The 19123-nt window shown below is 44.2% G+C and overlaps 1 protein-coding gene across 1 annotated transcript in view; it reads right to left on the bottom strand.

Annotated features, from left to right (window-relative positions):
- Nucleotides 1-2204: 2204 nt before the first annotated feature.
- grin2db (glutamate receptor, ionotropic, N-methyl D-aspartate 2D, b) overlaps nucleotides 2205-19123 on the bottom strand; it is a 92422-nt gene continuing 75503 nt past the window's right edge. Inside the window, exons 13-16 of the mRNA XM_077598128.1 lie at nucleotides 17720-17789; nucleotides 17478-17595; nucleotides 11084-11319; nucleotides 2205-9450 (exon numbers count right to left, since the gene is read on the bottom strand). Coding sequence (XP_077454254.1) covers nucleotides 6241-9450; nucleotides 11084-11319; nucleotides 17478-17595; nucleotides 17720-17789 — 3634 coding nt within the window. The 3' untranslated portion in view covers nucleotides 2205-6240. The remainder of the gene's footprint in view (nucleotides 9451-11083; nucleotides 11320-17477; nucleotides 17596-17719; nucleotides 17790-19123) is intronic.

Below are 19123 nucleotides of genomic sequence, written 5' to 3'. Positions count from 1 at the left end.
AATAGGACGTGCCTAAACTGAATGTGACGGATGATGACAGGCAGGACAGCGTGAAGCTAAACAGACGCCAAACACGGCGCAAAACTAGTAAAACAGACGCCGCTCGTCCTCCGGAGATGAAAAATCTCCAATGCAGAAACAGAAAGATGTTGTCTCGGCGGACTGGGGTGCCGTTTTATCGCCCCCTAAATTATGGAAGACGGGCGTACGGCGTGATGAGAACACTAGAGGTGACGCTTTGGACGGCGGCGAGGATCATTGGCTGGATGCGGTCCGCATTGTGTGTTAAATATGCATGCGGGAGCCAAGCGTTTGTATGCATTTCACATAGCAACAGAGAGGGAGAGCTGGGTTGCTTGTCACAATTTTGACTCTCAACGAATATTGAATGTAGCTTCGATATTCTCTCTTCTTTTAAATAATTAATTAGCAATCAAAGGCATCGTGACACCCTGTGGCAACCATGCCCGTTGTAAGATTGGTCGTTACTTATTTAAATGGCATTGTCTGTTCAAATAATAAAAATGTTCTTTTTTTTAATCACTGTTTGTAGAAACATGGACAAGAATACATTGTTAGCATTCAATCAGAACAGGTTTAGAATATTACTTCAACAGAAGCGAACCCATTTATTTTCCAGGTTAAATTTTTTTTTGTTCCCACATAATTTTGAATACAATCATAAGTCCTATAGTGAAAACTGTAAAAATTAGAAATTTACCTTTAAAAAAGTGAACCTAAAAGTCATGTGATGCTCTATACAAAAGGTATCAGGTTTGCAGGCCGCTTTAACGTCAACTTGATTTCACATGGGGCATTTTAGATATAATATTTAGATTTTTTTTTATAAGTGGATTAAAAGAACTGGATTAAAAGCCCTGAATATTCACTTTTTATAGATCTAAAACAATGTTTATTTGAGCCTTCTTTATATATTTTTAGATTTTACAAAATGATTTTTGAACTAAAAACACAGAAAAAATGGATTAAAAAATTACAATTATTGATTTAAAAGAGGGGAAAATCAGGAAATTTAATATACATCTATACTCTTCATTTTAATTTGATCCTAAAACAGAAAGTCGGCACTCATGATTTACTTCCCAGGCCAAACAAAATGATGTGGCGGGCCAGATTTGCCCCAGGGCCGCCACTTTGACACGTGCTCTACAGTAAAGACAATTCCAATCGTTTTAAGACCAATATTGCATAACGCCGCTCTCTGGTGGTCGAATTACAGCAAGAGTGACAACCAGCCCATGTGACAACCAACACTGTTCTCCCATAGCATGAGGTCTTTTACACCAAATTGGAGTGCATGCAATCTGTCAATGTTCGATGTCACACACACACACACACACAGACACGCTGCGGTGTTGACTGTCTATCAATGATATGAAACAGGCACTGAAGATCTAAGGATTAGCAGATGAGAATGATAGAAACATTTATCATCCCCAACAGTCCAGTCCAGATCTGATTGGCTGAGACAGCAGATATCTTGGCGCTCTTGTTTTTTTTTCTTTTTTTTCTTTTTCCCAGGACTGAGCTGAGCAGAGCGCGGCAAATCTTTGATCAGCGCTTTTGGAGGGGGGGGGGGGGAAGTAAAGGACTTTATGCTATATTACCCAGCAGGCACCAGGTGGTGGCGGTGCAAGAGAACACCATAGCAACGCCATGAAAAACGCCATGGCAACGCCATAGCAACTGCGGCCTCGGTCACTCGCTGGTGGTGTGGTTACAGCCCGGGCTTGCTACAGTGGCGTGGTCGTCAGATATACACACTTCAGTCACATCATTAAAGAATAACAATGTTGAAAAGTTATTCTACATAGCAATGACTTGATCAGCATCAACAATCAGTCAAGAGGAGCAAGAACACAGTATCTACTGGTCTCTGTTTTTGCTAAGTGAGCGATGACCCGACGATCAAGAAAGGCAAGTTTGCAACAACAACAAAAAAGCGCTTTCTTTCAGTCGGAGCCCCAATGAGTGGAGAATGTCCAAGAAATGGAAAAAAAGGGGGAACGCAAAAAGAGACTGTAGACAAGGAACATATTAGTGATGTGGCGGGGAAGGGGAGGGGGGCATAAAGTCTGAAAAATGTAATTTCTAGGTAGTACGAGAGGAGTGACAGACCAATAGCTGTGTTAGATACAGATGAATAGCGAGTTTTGTCTTTTACTTGTCTTTTTTTTTTCTTCTCTTTGTCACAGGCACTAATGTCTTCACAGTCATATAAGAGGAATCATAATTCAAAAATGATTTCAGGTTCTAGTTTTTCTACAAAGCTAAAACATTTAAAACTAGTTCATCTAACACTTCCTTTCAAATATACCAAACTTAACTAATATATATCTGTGTGTGTATATTTATATATATGTATATATTTATTTGTACATATATATTTGTTGATAAATGATAGAATTCAAATGATCGGAATACAAGAAAATAGCTCAGCTGAATCACAGTATAACATGGTACATTCTCAACAAAAAAACAGAGTAGATTTTTTTTTATATATTCTTTTTTTCCCCTCGGTTTGAAAGGAAATGATGTAAAAAAAAAAGGAGCAAAGATGTTTTTTTTAAAGAGACACTTCTGTTCATGCAGTCACAGACTTGAGAATTAGCGCCTCAAATGAAATCAATAGCGCTCAATGTCAAAGCAGGTTTAAGCCCTGTTGGTTGTGTGAGTGACTGCAACAGAGCCAAAATGTCGCTGTGGTTGCCAGCGTTGGGATGAAGCGTAAGCAGGCTCAGGACCGCACACATACACCCCCCCCCAAAAAAAAATAGCGATTTCCTTCGCTCCCAATAAAAAAACCCAGGCTCTCCCGCCTTAAAATCTTTTGAGATTTAATTCAGTTCGACATGCACTGATTCCGGGGGATATTTAAAGGTTTAAAATTGCAAAAGGCTCTTCCTAATATGACGAGATTGATATATATATATATATTTTTTTTTTAAAAAAAATTGCCCCACGCTCATGTAGGAAAAAAAGCAATCCAGTGGATAAGTGTAAGGGGCCTTCGATCTGTGACAACATGCACAAATATAACGCACAGCCCTCATAGCAAATCCACCCCCCCCCCCCCCCCCCCACGCCGTAAGCATCCAAAAAGCTACCATGTCTAAAAGTAGTTGTTCATTTGCTACATTGTGACAAAGCTACATTCAACTACAGTAGAAGAAGAGCTGGGCTGTGGCTGGTCTTAGTTTGAGATTTAGGTGGCACACTTTGGCCTGATGGAAATGGAATTTTAGACACAAAAGAAAGTGTGCTATGCAAAGCATTACCAAGGGATAAAAAAAAAAAAAAATCACACACAACCAAAATTGGACCGTTGAGAGTAAATGAGATGCGGAATCTTCGAGCCCAGCTGGTAAAAATAGTCCGTTTTGAGAACAACTTTTCAGCTGCAGCAAAGCATCTCTATCACATTGAAGCTGGGAATATTGCTCAATCATAGTCTTTTATAAATACAGTGGTACCTCGTGGTACGACATGCTCGTGGTACGACGAAAATTTTGATCGAATAATTCGCCTGCGATACGATTAAACTTTCGAGATGCGACCAAGCCAGGAGGCCATGACATGAGAGGCTGTTTATCATTGTAGTGCACTGTCTTTTTTTGCCGCATCTCTTTCGTGTATAACTACTATATCTACAAGGACTGAACGATTTATTCAGACGAGTTTCGACCAGGAAACGCACAACGCGCATGCGCGGGAAAAAGAGGGCTTTCTGGGTAAGGAAGTATTCTCGTGCACACAACACCGATAGCCAAGGCACCCTTTCTCAGAATAAAACTTCATTACCCACCATCAATACGTGGGTAAGCTCAGCTATTGCATTTCCTGTTATTCTTTCTAAGGAAAGAAGCTCCCGCGATCGTTCATTCAAGACTATTTCTCGTTGGCAAGTGGTCGTGCGTTATCCTATTGTGAGGACATTTGTGTGCATCATTTTCGGAATATTTTGAAGGAAATACAACAGCAAACAGCCCATCGATAGCGAACGTGAGGGTGGAGGCGTGGCAAACAACTAACCCGGCCAGAACGAAAGTAAAAAAAGAAGATTAAAACAAAATTAGAATTCAGTTTTGTGTAAAGTTACATTAAACGTATGTTTGAGTGTCTGTATAAATGTATCCAAGTTAATTTAAATTTGTTTGTTCGTTTACGAGTGCCGTGGATAAAGTCCCCCCGAACAGCCCCCCCTCCGCCTCCGTGTGTGTCATTGTCTCTCCCCTCCGCAAAATGCGTCTAATTTTACATCTATTAAACACATTTTATTACTATTAAACCACTTGTTATTTATTACTTTGTCAATATTTGGCGAATTAGAAGAAATAAAACATTTTTTCCAATCCAATATCCTGTTTTTGGTGTTTTTTCAGAAGGGTTGGAACGAATTAATTTGTTTTCAATTCATTTCAATGGGAAACGTTCGCTCGAGTTACGAAAAGCTCGACATACGATCTCAGTTTCGGAACGGATTACGATCGTATGTCGAGGTACCACTGTAACTATTGACTGTATTTGGTGAAATGTCAGCCTCATTTGGTCACAGTATTTCTTTCAGTCAACTTTCCCAAAGTAGAGTTGATGTGTAAGGGAATTATTCATTAAAATCGGAATGTTCTAATTGTATTTTTATTCCGAGAGAATTGCCCCGCAGTAAAAATAAGTTCCTTTTTAACAAGCCAGTGAATAACATGACCTTTTGGATTATGTGATTACAACTGTTCCAGATAACCCTGAAAAAACAAAGAATAATTGTGCTTGATGTAAAAACCATCTCTAAAATCATGGCTTTTTTTTCAATGGCCAATTCAATTGTTGCCAATAGCCCCCTTTGTTAAAAAAATAAATAAGCAGCAGCACACCTCCATCTGTCTATTATGCCAATTTAAATGCTAAACAGACTATAATTCTATAATTGTCTCCAAAGCTTACTTGAATATTATGCAGCCATCTAGTGCCAATTACAAATATTGCACCAATCATCCCCTTGATCCGATTACAAGATGGTGCGGGATGTAAAAAAAAAAATATCACTCCTCTTTTAAAATAAATGATCTGTAAACTAATCTCCCTCAAACGCTTCAGCGATGTTTAGCCCAAAAAATTATATATTTCTCACTTCCAACACGAGCCACATCCAGCCTCTTCGTTCTTACAAGTAACCAAGTAAGAAAAATATATTCATACATTAAACAATGTCGAAGGTAAAACACGGGTTGAAGAAAAAAAACTGTAAAAACTGGGGAAACTGAAGAAAATGCTACATGTCTTTGTTATAATCTTTCCCTTTCAAACACGTCTTTTATTTTGAAGAAAAAAAAACACTCGTAATGTGTGTTCCAGTTCTATTTCGACAAATAAAAACGGACACTGAGAAGTGTATCCCGGTCAGTCCGACAGGTTTCTAATAAAACATGACATCACAGAGAATAAGGTGGGAATAGGGGTAGAGCTAGATGGGTCTGATGGTGTTGCAAGGTCAAAGAGTACGTAACTAGCATCGTCCTCACTGCTCAGTGAAAGGTTAACAGAGCTCATGGGAGAGTGGACTGAATTGCTTTTCATATCAACCCATTTACAAAAGCAAAGAGGGGGAGGGGGACCCATCTCTTCACCTTCAATAAGCAGTCCACCATTCTTGTTGAAAGGTGACATAAAGAAGAGCCAAGAGTTCCTCTTGAACCCACCAAAGTGTTCCCAAAGCCAGAGGGAGGGAGACGTTTGGAGCACAACAATAACATTTTCAGAGTGTTCGCGCTCGTGCACGGGTGTACAAATACAGTATGACATCATTACTCACGGGTTGGAGACTGAATTTTATCCATAGCTGTGCCCCGCTGAGGGGAGGAGAACCCATGATGACATCACAAAGCTCAACTCGGAGCGGAGGAGAAGTTGTGGTGGATCTGTCGTCCCCAGTGATGCGGGTTCCGCGTCACTCTGGTGGTCACGGAAACCGTGGGTGGGCGTGTAGCTTAACCTGGTGTGGCGTGTCACCCTTACGAGAACCTGTACAAGCGAGTGGGTGGCGTCGGCGTCGCTCCGGGGCGGAGCCACGACGGCCTCGGAAACGCCATCCACGTCAGTTCCCGCCGACGGATTACCCACGGACACCAAAGTAGCCACGTCACTGGGTGAAGCTACCCTGGGAGCAAGGTGGCCCGTGATAGAGGTGCCGGCTTCAACGTCTCCCTCTCTCCTTCCCCCCTGTCATACCTCACTCTCCAGGCTGGAGAAGTGGGCTGACCCCCGACGCGAGCACAGACTCTTGGCTTTAAGTGGCAGGTGAGGTGAGTAGAACCTTCGTGGCTGTGGCACAGAACGGAGTCTCTGGTACTGGAGTTTGGCACTAGCTGAACCCTGCATTTGGCTCGGGCCGGCCATCCCCACCCCAACCGGGGGTGAGACCGAAGATGAGGAGGGCGGAGGCGGGATGGGCATCGGGAGGGTAGTGGGAGACAGAGATGGCTGCTGAGGTGGTGACGGTGGAGGCTGAGGGGCTAGGTCGGTGGGCTGTGTGCTGAGGTTAGATTGGCTGCCTGATTTGGCCTGACTGGGGTCCGCTTTGGGAGGAAGAGGTTTGGCTCGAGATCCCCCGCTGAAACTGTGGCAGTGGGGCAAAAGCTCTTCCTGGCTACGCGTTAGTGAGGTGGGCCGCCGTTTAGAATGGGAAGCGTGCCATCGACCGTGTGGATGTGGGTAGGGATGAGGATGTGGGTAAAGGCTACAAGAACACATGGTGGGCCGCCGAGCTTCCTCCGCTCTGTCCCTGGCCTGACGCTTATTTTTCCCACCGGCGCTCTTCCACTTTTTATCCCCCTTCATTGGGATTTTGTCCATAGACCAGTATCTCCTTGGCGGAGGGAACGCCGAGGGGGGCGGCGGCCAAGGTGAGGCCAGGCCCCCGCTCCCTCCCCCTGAATCCCAACCTACGCCGGCCCCCGAACTCCAAAAATCAGTACCAATCCATCCCTCCGCCCTATTCCCAAGTAGCGAATCGTCCCGACTATTGATACTACCCCCCCTGTCCCTGGACGGGTACGTTCCAAAGAACCACCCCCCGCCGCCTATCCCGGAACTGTTCCCACCACCTCCTTCCCAGTACCTTTCGAAACGCCCAAACTCCCCCGACGAGCCTTCGTCCGAGTAACTGTCGTCGACCCTCCTCGCTATCCTATCCCTCTCGGTTTCCGAAACCGCCCCCCTACCTGGCCTTCGTCCCCTCCCCATCACGCGTTCCCTAACTCTTTCCCTATCCTCCTCGTCTCCCTCATCCTCCTCATCTTCATCTTCATCGTCGTCATCATCATCGTCATCGTCGGAGTCCCACTCGTGCAAGGAAAGCCCCTCCCTGGTCTGCGCCTTATCTTTTTCAAAAGGCATTAACAGAGGACGCCTCTCTCCTCCCCTAGCGCTATCATCTCGGTCTACGCCGCCTCCGCTTCTTCGCCGCTTGCTAGTTGGGAGGAAGGCGTGCAGAGATGTAGGGGGAGTATTGGAGTCGTCCCCCCTTCCGTTGACCCAAAATTTGACGGATGCCGGGAGTTTATTTAAGTTGGGGTAGCGCTTACTGGGGGTACGGTGTCTGGAATGGGGGTGTGATGATTTGGAATGCCTCTCTCTGCTTCTTCCACTATCCTCCCCTTCCCTGTCATTGCCCTCCTCTCCTCCATCTCTCCCCGTTCGCTCCCGCTCTCCCTCCCATGAATCTCTCCGTTTGTCTCCAAATGTACCTCGATACTGGGCAGAAAATGAGGAGTAGTCCTGCATTGCTCCTTCCCTCTCTCCTTCAACTTCTCCTTCCCTCTCTGCCTCGACATCTCCATCTTCTGGCTCGGATCTTTTCCCCCCGATGGATTTCTTCCTTTTCTTGGGCTTGAGGGCTTTCTTCTTCTTCTTTTTGACTTTCCGTCTCTTCCTCTCTCTCTCACGCTCTCGCTCCCGTTCTTCCCTTTTCTTCCTCTTTTTGCTCTTTTTCTTTTTCTTCTTCTCCTTTTCTTTTCTTCTCCTCTTTTCGCGTTTTAGTCTCTCGGCATTTCCTCCAGCTCCACTTTTCTCTCTTTCGCTCCAGCTCGCCCACCACTCCTGAAGTTGAGACAGCTGACTGCCCCCCCTCTCTCGTTCACGTTCCCTATCACCCCAGGGTGCTCGCGGTTTCCTGGGCGGCACGGGTGGAGGCAAACGCCCGTGGCTCAAGGAGCGAGGCCGCGGGATCGAGCGCTCCCGGTCCCGCCCCCTCCCGAGGAGAAGGCTGGACTCCTCCGTCAACTCCTCGTCCTCGTCTTCCTCCTCCTCATCGAGTCCTCCGGCCCGATCCCGGGTGCTCCTGGAGGAGCTGTAAGAGTACGTGGGCGACGTGGAGCGAGAAGATGACGCCGACGTCGACGTGGATGTTGTCGACGTCGTGGACGAAGATGACGAGGACGTGTAGTGCAAGGATGGCGACGGCGAGGGAGGGGTGTAGGAGGGGCTGAGCGGTATCGGCACAGGAAGTGAGAGTGGGGGAGAGAGGGGGCGTGTCCTCCTTCCTCCTCCCTCCCTCACTCCATCTCGTGCCTCTACCCTCCGCCCCAGGGGCAGAATGTTCTCGTACAGCGGCCCTCCGGGTTCTTTGGGCTTCTTGGGCCGTCGTCTTCTCCAGAAGGACGAGGGGAGAGGGGGAGAGGGGTGTGGCAGTGGGGGTGTAGGAGGCAGAGGGGCTTGACTCTTAGGAGGCAGTCTTGGAGTTCCAAGAGGTTTAGCAGCCACCTTCCCCTGACCTCCACCGCCACCACCCACCACCCTCTTCCCTACCCCATGGTCCATGCCCTTCTCCGAATAGAAGGCCACACTGGCTGGAGGGGGCTGGGGGTGGCCCCTCGGCATAGTCTTGGGGGTCTGGGACCCTGCCTGCTGCTCCATGCAGGGCCCCAGTCCCTCAGGGTCAATGGGACCATAGTATCTCTTATAACCATCAAGTCCCCCACCTCCTCCAGCAGATGAAGCCCAGTTTGGTGGGACTTTTTGAGAGAAGGGTCCCATGTCAGGAATGCCCCCCCTCACGGCCCTGGGGTTAGTAGCCGTGACAGATTTGGGCAGTCTCCAGCGATCTACTACAGCCAGTCTACGGTCCGGCCTGGGTAGGAAGGTGGAGCAAGGGAGGGGTGCGCCAGCAATGGGGGTGCTGGAGGGACCCACTGCTGTTCCTGAATGCACCACGGTGGGAGGAGAGCCAGGAAGAGGCGTCTTGTAAACCGACGATGGCTGCTGTTGTGGTGCTTGCTGCTGCTGTGCCATCGCAATAGCTGGACTGGTCATTGAGGTTGATATGACGTGCGCCTGGGACGGGATAGGAACCATCGCGGTGTGGTGATGAGAGCCCAATGATTTGGCACCCCCTGGTGCTGTTTCATCTTCAAAGCTACAGCAGCTATACATGCCCTGAGGAGAGGAAAATAAAATTAGGAGATGAAGTCACGGCATCCCGGTTCATTTCAGAGCACGGTAAACTGGATTCGCACATCAGAGTGTTCGACTAACAGTGGATAAAAAAGCTTTTACAACATAGATAGATTGGTTTAGATTACCGTATTTTCACGACTATACAGCGCATCGTATTTTTAGCCGCAGTGTCAGTAACGAGTGCTATTTCTGTATTTAACACACACAAAGGACGCACCGTTTTTAAAGACGCAGCCAGGCATGGAAAAACATACACCAGCTTAATCATACGGACACACGCTAAAAACACGTTTTTAAAGAGGCAACGGGAGCAAAACTGAGTTCGGTTGTACTTTATTTAGCCATTTTACAATGTAGTCACGTCATCATCACCCACAAATCCATCAAAGTCCTCATTTTCTGTGTCCGAATTGAACAATTGTCCGAATGAGTCTTCCAAAACGCCGGGTCCCGACATCTAGCGCCAGGATTTCTTTTGTAAATACAGCCGAAATGACGGTGAGCACCAAATTAGTGTGTTCGCCGTCATACTGGGTGTATTGACAAAAGAACTATATATCCCAGCAGTCACTGCGCAGTACCTTTTCTACGGGGAAAATAGTAGAGTCGGGGGTTGCTTGCCGTAGTTGTGAGAGCTGTAGAGGATGGTGTACCCTATCGACTGATTTATTTGATTTTATAGTGATAACAATTTTAGTATTGGTCCATATATAAAGCGCACTGGATTATAAGGCGCCCTGTCTATTTTGGAGAAAATTTAAGACTTTTAAGTGCGCCTTATAGTCGTGAAAATACGATAGATAAGAAGCAGTTGTGATTTTTCTGTTTATTCTTCTACAAACATGTAAGCTAATAATTACAATTTAGGAAGGAAATATTCTCTCCAAGTTATACTAATCACATGCATGCAGTGTGAGAGTACTCTGTCAAGCTCACTGTCAAAGGAACTACATATCCAGGCTGTGAGCACAATTGAATTTCAATTAATCTCCTCAATTGACTTTGTGGAGGTGAATTGACCCCAGACTTTCAAACGCTCACACTCTGTAATAGATACAGGCAGGAAGGCAGGACGTGGGTGGGTGTGCATACAAATATTAAGAAATCCTTTCTTCTATACCAAGGGTGTCAGACTCGGGTTGCTTCGCAGGCCGCTTTAACATCAACTTGATTTCACGTGGGCCGGACCATTTTAGATATAATTATTATTTTTTTTTAATAACTGGATTAAAAGAACTGGATTAAAAGCCCTGAATATTCAGTTTTTCATAGAGCTAAAACAATGTCTATTTTAGCTTTTTTAAAATATATTTTTAGATTTTACAAAATGATTTTTGAACTAAAAACACAGAAAAAATTATTAAAAAATAACAATTATTGATTTAAAAGGGGGAAAATCAGGAAATGTAATATACATCTATACTCTTCATTTTAATTTGATCCTAAAACAGAAAGTCGGCACTCATGATTTACTTTCCTGGGCCACACACAATAATGCGGCGGGCCAGATTTGGCCCCCGGGCCGCCACTTTGACACGTGTTCTATACGTAGTATCTTTTGTAAGTCGATTCAGAGTTGGAACTGCTCAAGTCCAAAAACAAAGAGACTTACCCTGCTGATGGCTAGGAGGAAGTCCAGTTTGCCTGAGCTGGTGGCCATGCAATGGCGCAACTTCCAGTAGACCAAGTGTTCCCAGGCAAACACCAGTAGGCTGAGACCCATAGCCACCAGAAGCATGTAGAAGACCCCAGCCATGTTGTCAATATCTAGCTTACTGCTCATCACCTCAATTTTGTCATTATGGCAGATACCTGACAGCCAAAGGCGCTCCAGCATTTCAATTTCATCTGCAAAGCGGAGAAGTTGGGATGAGAGAAAACCAAGATGAGAAAGGAAATCATTGAGCTTGAGATCAATTCAATTGATAGACAGAAAGATATTTTCGTTCATTTGCTTGCGTTGACCACGAGAGATGAGGTAACACTCGGCACGGGTTAACATTGTTTTTACAGTTTATCTTGCTTTTCAGTGCTTTATCCATCGTGACCGGACGTCTGGTAGAACGGACGTTTGGTCGCCGGGTTCGCTCGCTGTCAAATTATGACAGTTTACTGTTGATATTTTGATATTAGATATTTAGATATTAAACTCACTCTCTCTCATGATTATAATTTTGAGAACTGGTTTCAACAGTAACAACCCAGCGACCAAAAGTCCGTTCTACCAAACGTCCGTTCTACCAAACGTCCGGTCGACCCAACGTCCGGTCGACCCAACGTCCGGTCGACCCAACGTCCGGTCGACCCAACGTCCGGGGACCAATCGTCTTTCGACGAAACCCTATCCACCGTAGTAAGTTTAGATCAGGGGTCAAAGATAAAAAAAAAACAAATTACGCACACGAAAAAACAAGGTCACTCAGAAAGACTCCGAAACAATGAAGTGGTTCAGGGAGTTAAACGAGACCGACAACCTAATCTCAACAAAGCAAGCAAGAGTAAATGAGGAACGTATGAGAAAGGGAGGCCAGGGGGTCCCGACTGACAGTTGAATCGCCAAAAAGAGCGTGGAATTGAATGCAAGCTATAACGAGAGAGTACGAAATAATATGTATTAAGGAGGGGGAGCATGTAGAATTCTTTCCCAGTACACATACACACGTCTGAAGAAATAAAGCTGAGATTGTGTCATAATGACAAACAGCCCGATGGCGATGAGTGCAAAAGAAGGAGGCTGAATGTGAACAAAGAGCAGATACTGACAGAAACAGGCAGATGGGAAAGATCATAATCATTTAATTGTGGTGGTGTGATGGGTCCGAATCACCATCAAGGTGGTAAGCTCTGAGGAATTCCAGATTTCCATCAGTTCACCTGCCCAGCAATCAGGCAAGACGGCTAAACCTAAAACACTGAAATTTCATTAATGAGCTCAGTGACCTAACAAATCTTAACAGCCCTGCAAACCTATGATTGGCTGCCAGGGTTAGCTGGTGTAACCATAGTGATGGTTCCCGAAAGATGTAGCGTATGATTCATGATGGAAACAAAGAGGCGTTCTGACCAACATAGCTGATAATGAGAACTTTCTGTAGCACTAATGGCAGTGGCACTGTAAAAAAACCCAAATAATAACAAAGAAAGAAAAACATGAATGTTGCATTTTGTTGCAGATTACAGACTCCTTGCACAATTCCGAGTCAAATGTCCAAGTCATGCTGCTGCTTTGAACGCTACGCTGGCCTGTGAAAAGCTTTCCAACAGTGCCATCATTATCTTTGCTTGCGTGGCTTTACATGAAGCGGGGCACAGTCATCTGAGTGATCTGGGAAACGCATCTCCCGTAGAACATCATTAGCACGCCAACAGATGGACACACTGCAGCTCAATGGCAGGTAACAAGTCACCATTTGCCTCATAAACACATTCTGTACATTCCACAACACAATTTCCGTGCCTTAATTGTGAATTTCAACAGTGATGGAGAAAATGGTTGTGCGGCATCATTATACTTCAGCGTGACTTTTCCTAAACATGGACCTATTGTGAGAAAACAACATGCGCCCTAACGAAGGTTACAGTTAAATAGACGGCTTCTTGTCCTTACGCCTCACAGGGCACCAGCTGAGTGCTTTTGCTAAGCTGTAATTCTCGTCTCCCGGATTCCCTGCCGTTTGACTTGCAGTTTTCGTCCATCTCTGTCCTCTCGCTTTCCCTGCTAGTTGCCCCTTTTGGAGTTTCACAATAGGAGTTGTCTTTGGGTTTATACCAGTGGCGGGCAGTCAGGGCCTTCAAGGTCTTCTCTGCTGGCCTAAGAAATATCTGTATCATATATTATATTTTGTCCATCAATACTGATTAAATAATTCCAAATTGTCTGTTAGCTTCCTTTCATTGCTTTCCCCCCTGGTTGCACTACTTCCAGATGTGTGTTTTCATATTGAAGCATTTAACCAATCACATTTCAGCCATTATTTGTTGCCAGATCAGATCTGCCTCAAAGCCTTCACAATCAGTTCTTTTTCTCGCATCTAGAGATAATTATTAGCTAGAAATTTTACTTGTATCTAGAGATAATTATTTGCTAGAAATTTTACTCGTATCTCGGAATGCTCGTATGTATAAATAGCTATTTCAGTCCCCATATTACCTGACTTAATAAATCAAGCGAACACACTGTTTATTGCACGCCTTGGTAACTTTTTAAAAGAAATAAAGCTGTTGAGTGTGCAGAAAGAAAACAGCTGAATGCTACAATCTTGAGTGGAACTGCTGGTGAATGGGTCTAATTATTTAGAGAGATAATGTTTTTTTTTTCTCTCTGTCGCTTCCACACTTGGTTGCCATGCGCCACATATAGCATGTTGCCTAATGTGTGCAGAGAGGCCGAGCTCCTCTGCAGATGCGGGTGCTGTAAACTGTGAATCAAACAATTGTCTGCTGCAATCACAACATGTCAAATACAGTGGTACCTCGACATACGAGCACCTCGACATACGAGCATTTCGAGATACGAGTAAAATTTCGAGCAAATAATTATCTCTAGATACGAGAAAAATTTCGAGATACGAGAAAGCCAGGTGGCCAAGACATGAGAGGCTGTTTATCATTGTAGCGCAATGTCTTTTTTGCTGCATCGCTTTCGTGTATAACAGATATCTACGAGCACTGGGCGGAGCGTTGCATTTTTTTCCGTCACTCAGCGCGAATGCCGTAGCGATCGCTAGTACGAGTATATATTACTTCTCGTTGGCAAGTGGTCGTGCGTTATCCTATTGTGAGGACATTTGTGTGCATCATTTTCGTAATATTTTGAATGGAATACAACAGAAAACAGCCCATCGATACTAAAAGTCAGGTTGGACGTTGGGCAAACAGAAGCAACCATAAGAATGGTATAAAAATGTAAAACAAAATTAGAATTAAGTTTAGTGTAAGGTTAGATTAAACTTATTTTTGTGTGTGTCTGCATCGTAATCCAAGTTCATTTAAATTTGTTTATGTTATATTACAATTCACCGGTGTCCCTCTCACTACCCCTCCGCGAAATCAGTCTAATTTTAGTTCTATTAAACACATTTTAATAATATTAAACCACTAGTTATGTGTTACTTTGTTAATAGATGGAGATTAGAAGAAATAAAACATTTTTTTCCATTCCAACATCCTGTTTTGGGTGTTTTTTCTAGAGGGTTGGAACGGATTAATTTGTTTTTAGTTTATTTCAATGGGAAACATTCATTCAAGTTATGAGAATATCGACATACGAGCTCCATCCCGGAACGAATTAAGCTCCTATCTCGAGGTACCACTGTTCATTGATATGAGGCTGCCGAAAAGCAGCCAGCCAGCAAAAAAAGCTCTAACCTCAGTCGCCCGCGCTTTTCAGTATCTACTCATTGAAGATCATATAGCGAGAGGAAAGGGTGAAAAAAAGTCTTGAAAAACGGAAACGGGGCTGACAAGAGTGCAAAGTCTGCAGTTCTATTGGGAAACAAGATGTAGTGAGATCAATAGATGGCATGCACCAGAGGCAGGAACAGGGAGATCAAAAACTCTCCTAGCGTTGACAAAGCAAAGCTCAAAAATCATACAGCGATGATGCAACTGTGACATGTAGCCCGTTGAAGGTGTGACACAAAGAAAAGAATACAGCCTTCTAGGGTCCCTTTTTTCCTGGTAATCCTGAGTAATTCATGACAATAAAAACATACAAGTCTAATTCAACGCAGCAGCCTAAAACAATATTTTCCTTAACTTCCATTTAGGTTTACTGTGAGCATGTGGATGAAACAGAAAAAAAGGGAACAGTGGTACCTCGACCTACGATCAGCTCTACATACGACATGCTCGAGGTACGATGAAAATTTCGATTGAATAATTCTCCTGAGATACGATCAAAATTTCGAGATGCGACCAAGCCAGGTGGCCATGACATGAGAGGCTGTTTATCATTGTAGCGCACTGTCTTTTTTTGACGCATCTCTTTCGTGTATAACAGATATCTACGAGCACTGAATGGTTTCTTTCGCCTACACATGGACCAGAAAATGCACAACGCGCATGCACGGGCAAAAAGAGGGCTTTCTGGGTAATGAAGTATCCTCGTGCACACAACACCGATAGCCAATGGCACCCTTTCTCAGAATAAAACTTCATTACCCACAATCAATATGTGGGTAGCCTGTTAGCTCCCACGATCGCTCATTCAAGACTACTTCTCGTTGGCAAGTGGTCGTGCATTATACTATTGTGAGGACATTTGTGTGCATCATTTTGGGAATATTTTGAAGGCAATACAACAGCAAACAGCCCATCGACAGCGAGGGTGAGGGTGGAGGCGTGGCAAACAGCTAACCCGCCCAGAACGAAGGTAAAAAAAAAATAAAACGAAATTAGTTTTGTGTAAAGTTACATTAAACGTATGTTTGAGTGTGTCTGTATATATGAATCCAAGTTAATTTAAATTTGATTGTTCGGTTACGAGTGCGTTGCCGTGGCTAAAGCTCGACATACGATCTCAGTCCCGGAACGGATTAAGATTGTATGTCGAGGTACCACTGTACATATTGAAAATTGAAATAAGATGAGAACAAACATTGTCTCAAAGTCAGTCCTGAATGTACATTGTTTTCGCCTTCTCCGAGTACAGCCATTCGGCAACAGATGCCAGCCTTATTTAATCTATCTTGGCACCAAATTGGCACTATCAGTGTGTAAGCAACTAGAGTGTCTGCAAGCCAGAAACAACTAAATGGGCTTTGTTCTTAATGCCATAAACAAAGTTGATTTTGAGCCCAAGGAAAAGCCAACAAGTGATGATAAAACCTAAATTTGGAAGTTCTCCTGCTCATTCTTCCACGCAATGAAACCAAACACTGCACTCCAAATACTATACTTCATTGCGACTAAACCACTTCAACAATCTTTTTTAATCCAATAATTATTTGATCATAATTCCCATTCTTCTTCATTCACATTCCAGGTACACGGTTGATTGGTCGCCGGTCTTTTGGTCGCCGATCTTTTGGTCGCCCGGAAGGTAAGTGATAATTACCATTTAAATCGTTGCTCAAATTCCCTAAATACAAACTGCGAATGACTATTTAGTCATACTTAATGCCCTAGTAATTATTAGGCTAAAGAAAAGCTCCAAATTTCCCAGACTTTTATTGTTTTTTATTGGAGAACTTGTCAAGACCCTGACTGACGTCGCTTCTTAAAGGGACAACGCATGTACATACAAACTCTTATACTACACTCACACGTCGGCTCAGTGAAACTGCTCATGGCCATTGTTGGCTTTTATTGATGCGTAGACCGTGTTGTTTTACCTTGTTTTGTCGCCGGTCTTTTGGTCGCCCGTTGTCGCGGTCGGGGCGACCAAAAGACCGGCGACCAATCGACCGCACACGCACATTCCATATCTTGAACTTCTAATTTACCATTTTTCTTCTCTTAGACTCCCCGTCACTGTCAACGTCAGCCGATTTTTACCAAGATTAAACATGTCACCACTCAAGTCCCGTGGATCCTTTTTGACAGAAACTCACCAAGATAAATCTTTTTTTTTCTTCCTTTAGTACCCAACCGAGCAAGAAAATGTATTCTGATCCAGAAAAGAAAAATGATAGAACGCTCTTATTGCCGCACGCCCAAAGAATGGTGCTACTCGTGCTATCTTTTAAATGGACAATCATATTCCTCTTGGTGCCATTCCCTGTTTTATTTCCCACTCACAGTCAGACAGTAAAGAGACCTTTTAGGTATCTCTCTTTCCACCGTCACCTCTCCTACACACCATTATTCCCCTTGTCACCATTCAAAACACCTTAGAACCATCACCTAACATGCACATCCTCTTAATCATCCACCCACTGTGTGCTCCATCCACCCCCGACCAATAAGAGCCCTTGACTCGCTCCCCGGCCAGTCATTTTGAACCACCTCGCCCCTCAATTGACATCCTCATTTCCTCTCTGCTTTGCGATCGGCGTCGTTCTTACCATCTCCCACCAGCTGCAGAAGGGCCAGGTCAAGAGGACGTTTCCAGCGTGAGTTTTTGTGCAGGGCGATACCGTAGCCTGTGGTGGCAAAAACCTTCCCCGAGCCTATGGTCATCACCTTGAAAGGCGAAAAAAAAAAAAAAGGAAGGGCACATTAAACAAAGCTGAGTATACATGTCAACGGCTCTCTATTTACGTTCGCCGTGCGCAAGCACTCTGTGTGCTCGGAAGTTGGTCCGTACCTTACAACCTTCGTCCTTCCTGGCCATATAGTTCAATACTGCAGCGTCATAAATAAAAGCATCCAGTTTCCTGTAAAGGGATCAAGGGAAAATGCATTCATCATTTAATGGGAGTAGGAACAGAGGGAATCAGGGGGTTGGCAGAAGCAAAGGGGGGTTGTAGAGATGAAACGCTTACTAATTTGCAATCGCAGTTAAAAATTCGGACTAACTTCCTGTGTCTTGGCACTGTATTGGTACTAATTGATGTGAAATTCATTTCATCACTATCACTATAGGGGGGGTTCGAGCGGGGGGAAACTTTTTGTCGTAATATAACATAAACAAATTTAAATGAATTGGATTACGATGCAGACACACTCAAAAATAAGTTTAATCTAACCTTACACTAAATGTAATTCTAATTTTGTTTTAAATTTGTATACCTTTGTTGTCCCGGCCGGGTTGGCTGTTTGCCCCACCTCCACTCTCACTTTCACTATCGATGGGCTGTTTGCTGTTGTATTCCCTTCAAAATATTCCGAAAATGATGCACAAAATGTCCTCACAATAGAATAACGCACGACCACTTGCATACCTGTCAACCTCTGCCGATAACTGCCCTTATAAATGATTATGATTCCCCTTACAAACCCCTAAAAAACCTTACAAACACCGTACTACTCGTACTGAATATTCAGGGATTTTAATCCAGTTCATTTAATCTATTTATTAAAAAAAATCTAAATATTATATCTAAAATGGTCCGGCCCACGTCAAATCAAGTTGACGTTAATGTGGCCCACGAACCAACCCGAGTCTGACACCCCTGACTTAAACAATGTGACTTACACCTGAAAACTGCAAACAGCAATTACGTTCTTGGTGCGTCAACACAGAGTTGACAGGCGGTATAGTAACAGCATAAACACTTAAGTCTCACGAATGAATGGAATAGCAAAACAGGTTCGGTGGAGAGAGCAAAAACAAGGAGAATAAAATGAGTCAGAGATGAGGGAAATGTACGTGTAGGAGGCGGAGGGGCAAATGTGGATTTATATACGATGCGAAGAGTGCGGTGACAAGGGGGGGATAGAGAGGGGAGGAAAAAAGATTTACACACTTCGGGGGGAAAAGACATTGGCTAGAGGGTGAGGATTATAAAGTTTAAAAGCAGACAGTGAGAAAACACACTGAAGAGAAAAAGAAAAGCCCAAAATAGAGTTGAAGAAGCATGGGTGCAAAACCAATGATTGGATACAAAGCGAGATTAGCTTGGCAAAAAGCTGTGAGCAACAAACAAAACAGTAGGATACAAGAAAGCAATAGTTTCAATTATTCAACGCGTGACAACGCCGAGTTAGATTTATGCTGACACGACTTTGAGGCGGGTGGAACCGTGATGGGCTTGAAGAAAAAAAATGG

Source organism: Stigmatopora argus, chromosome 4 (genome assembly GCF_051989625.1).
Source record: "Stigmatopora argus isolate UIUO_Sarg chromosome 4, RoL_Sarg_1.0, whole genome shotgun sequence".
Taxonomy (NCBI): Eukaryota; Metazoa; Chordata; class Actinopteri; order Syngnathiformes; family Syngnathidae; genus Stigmatopora; species Stigmatopora argus.
The sequence above is the reverse complement of the archived record's forward strand: the minus strand, read 5'-3'. Positions and strand labels throughout refer to the sequence as shown.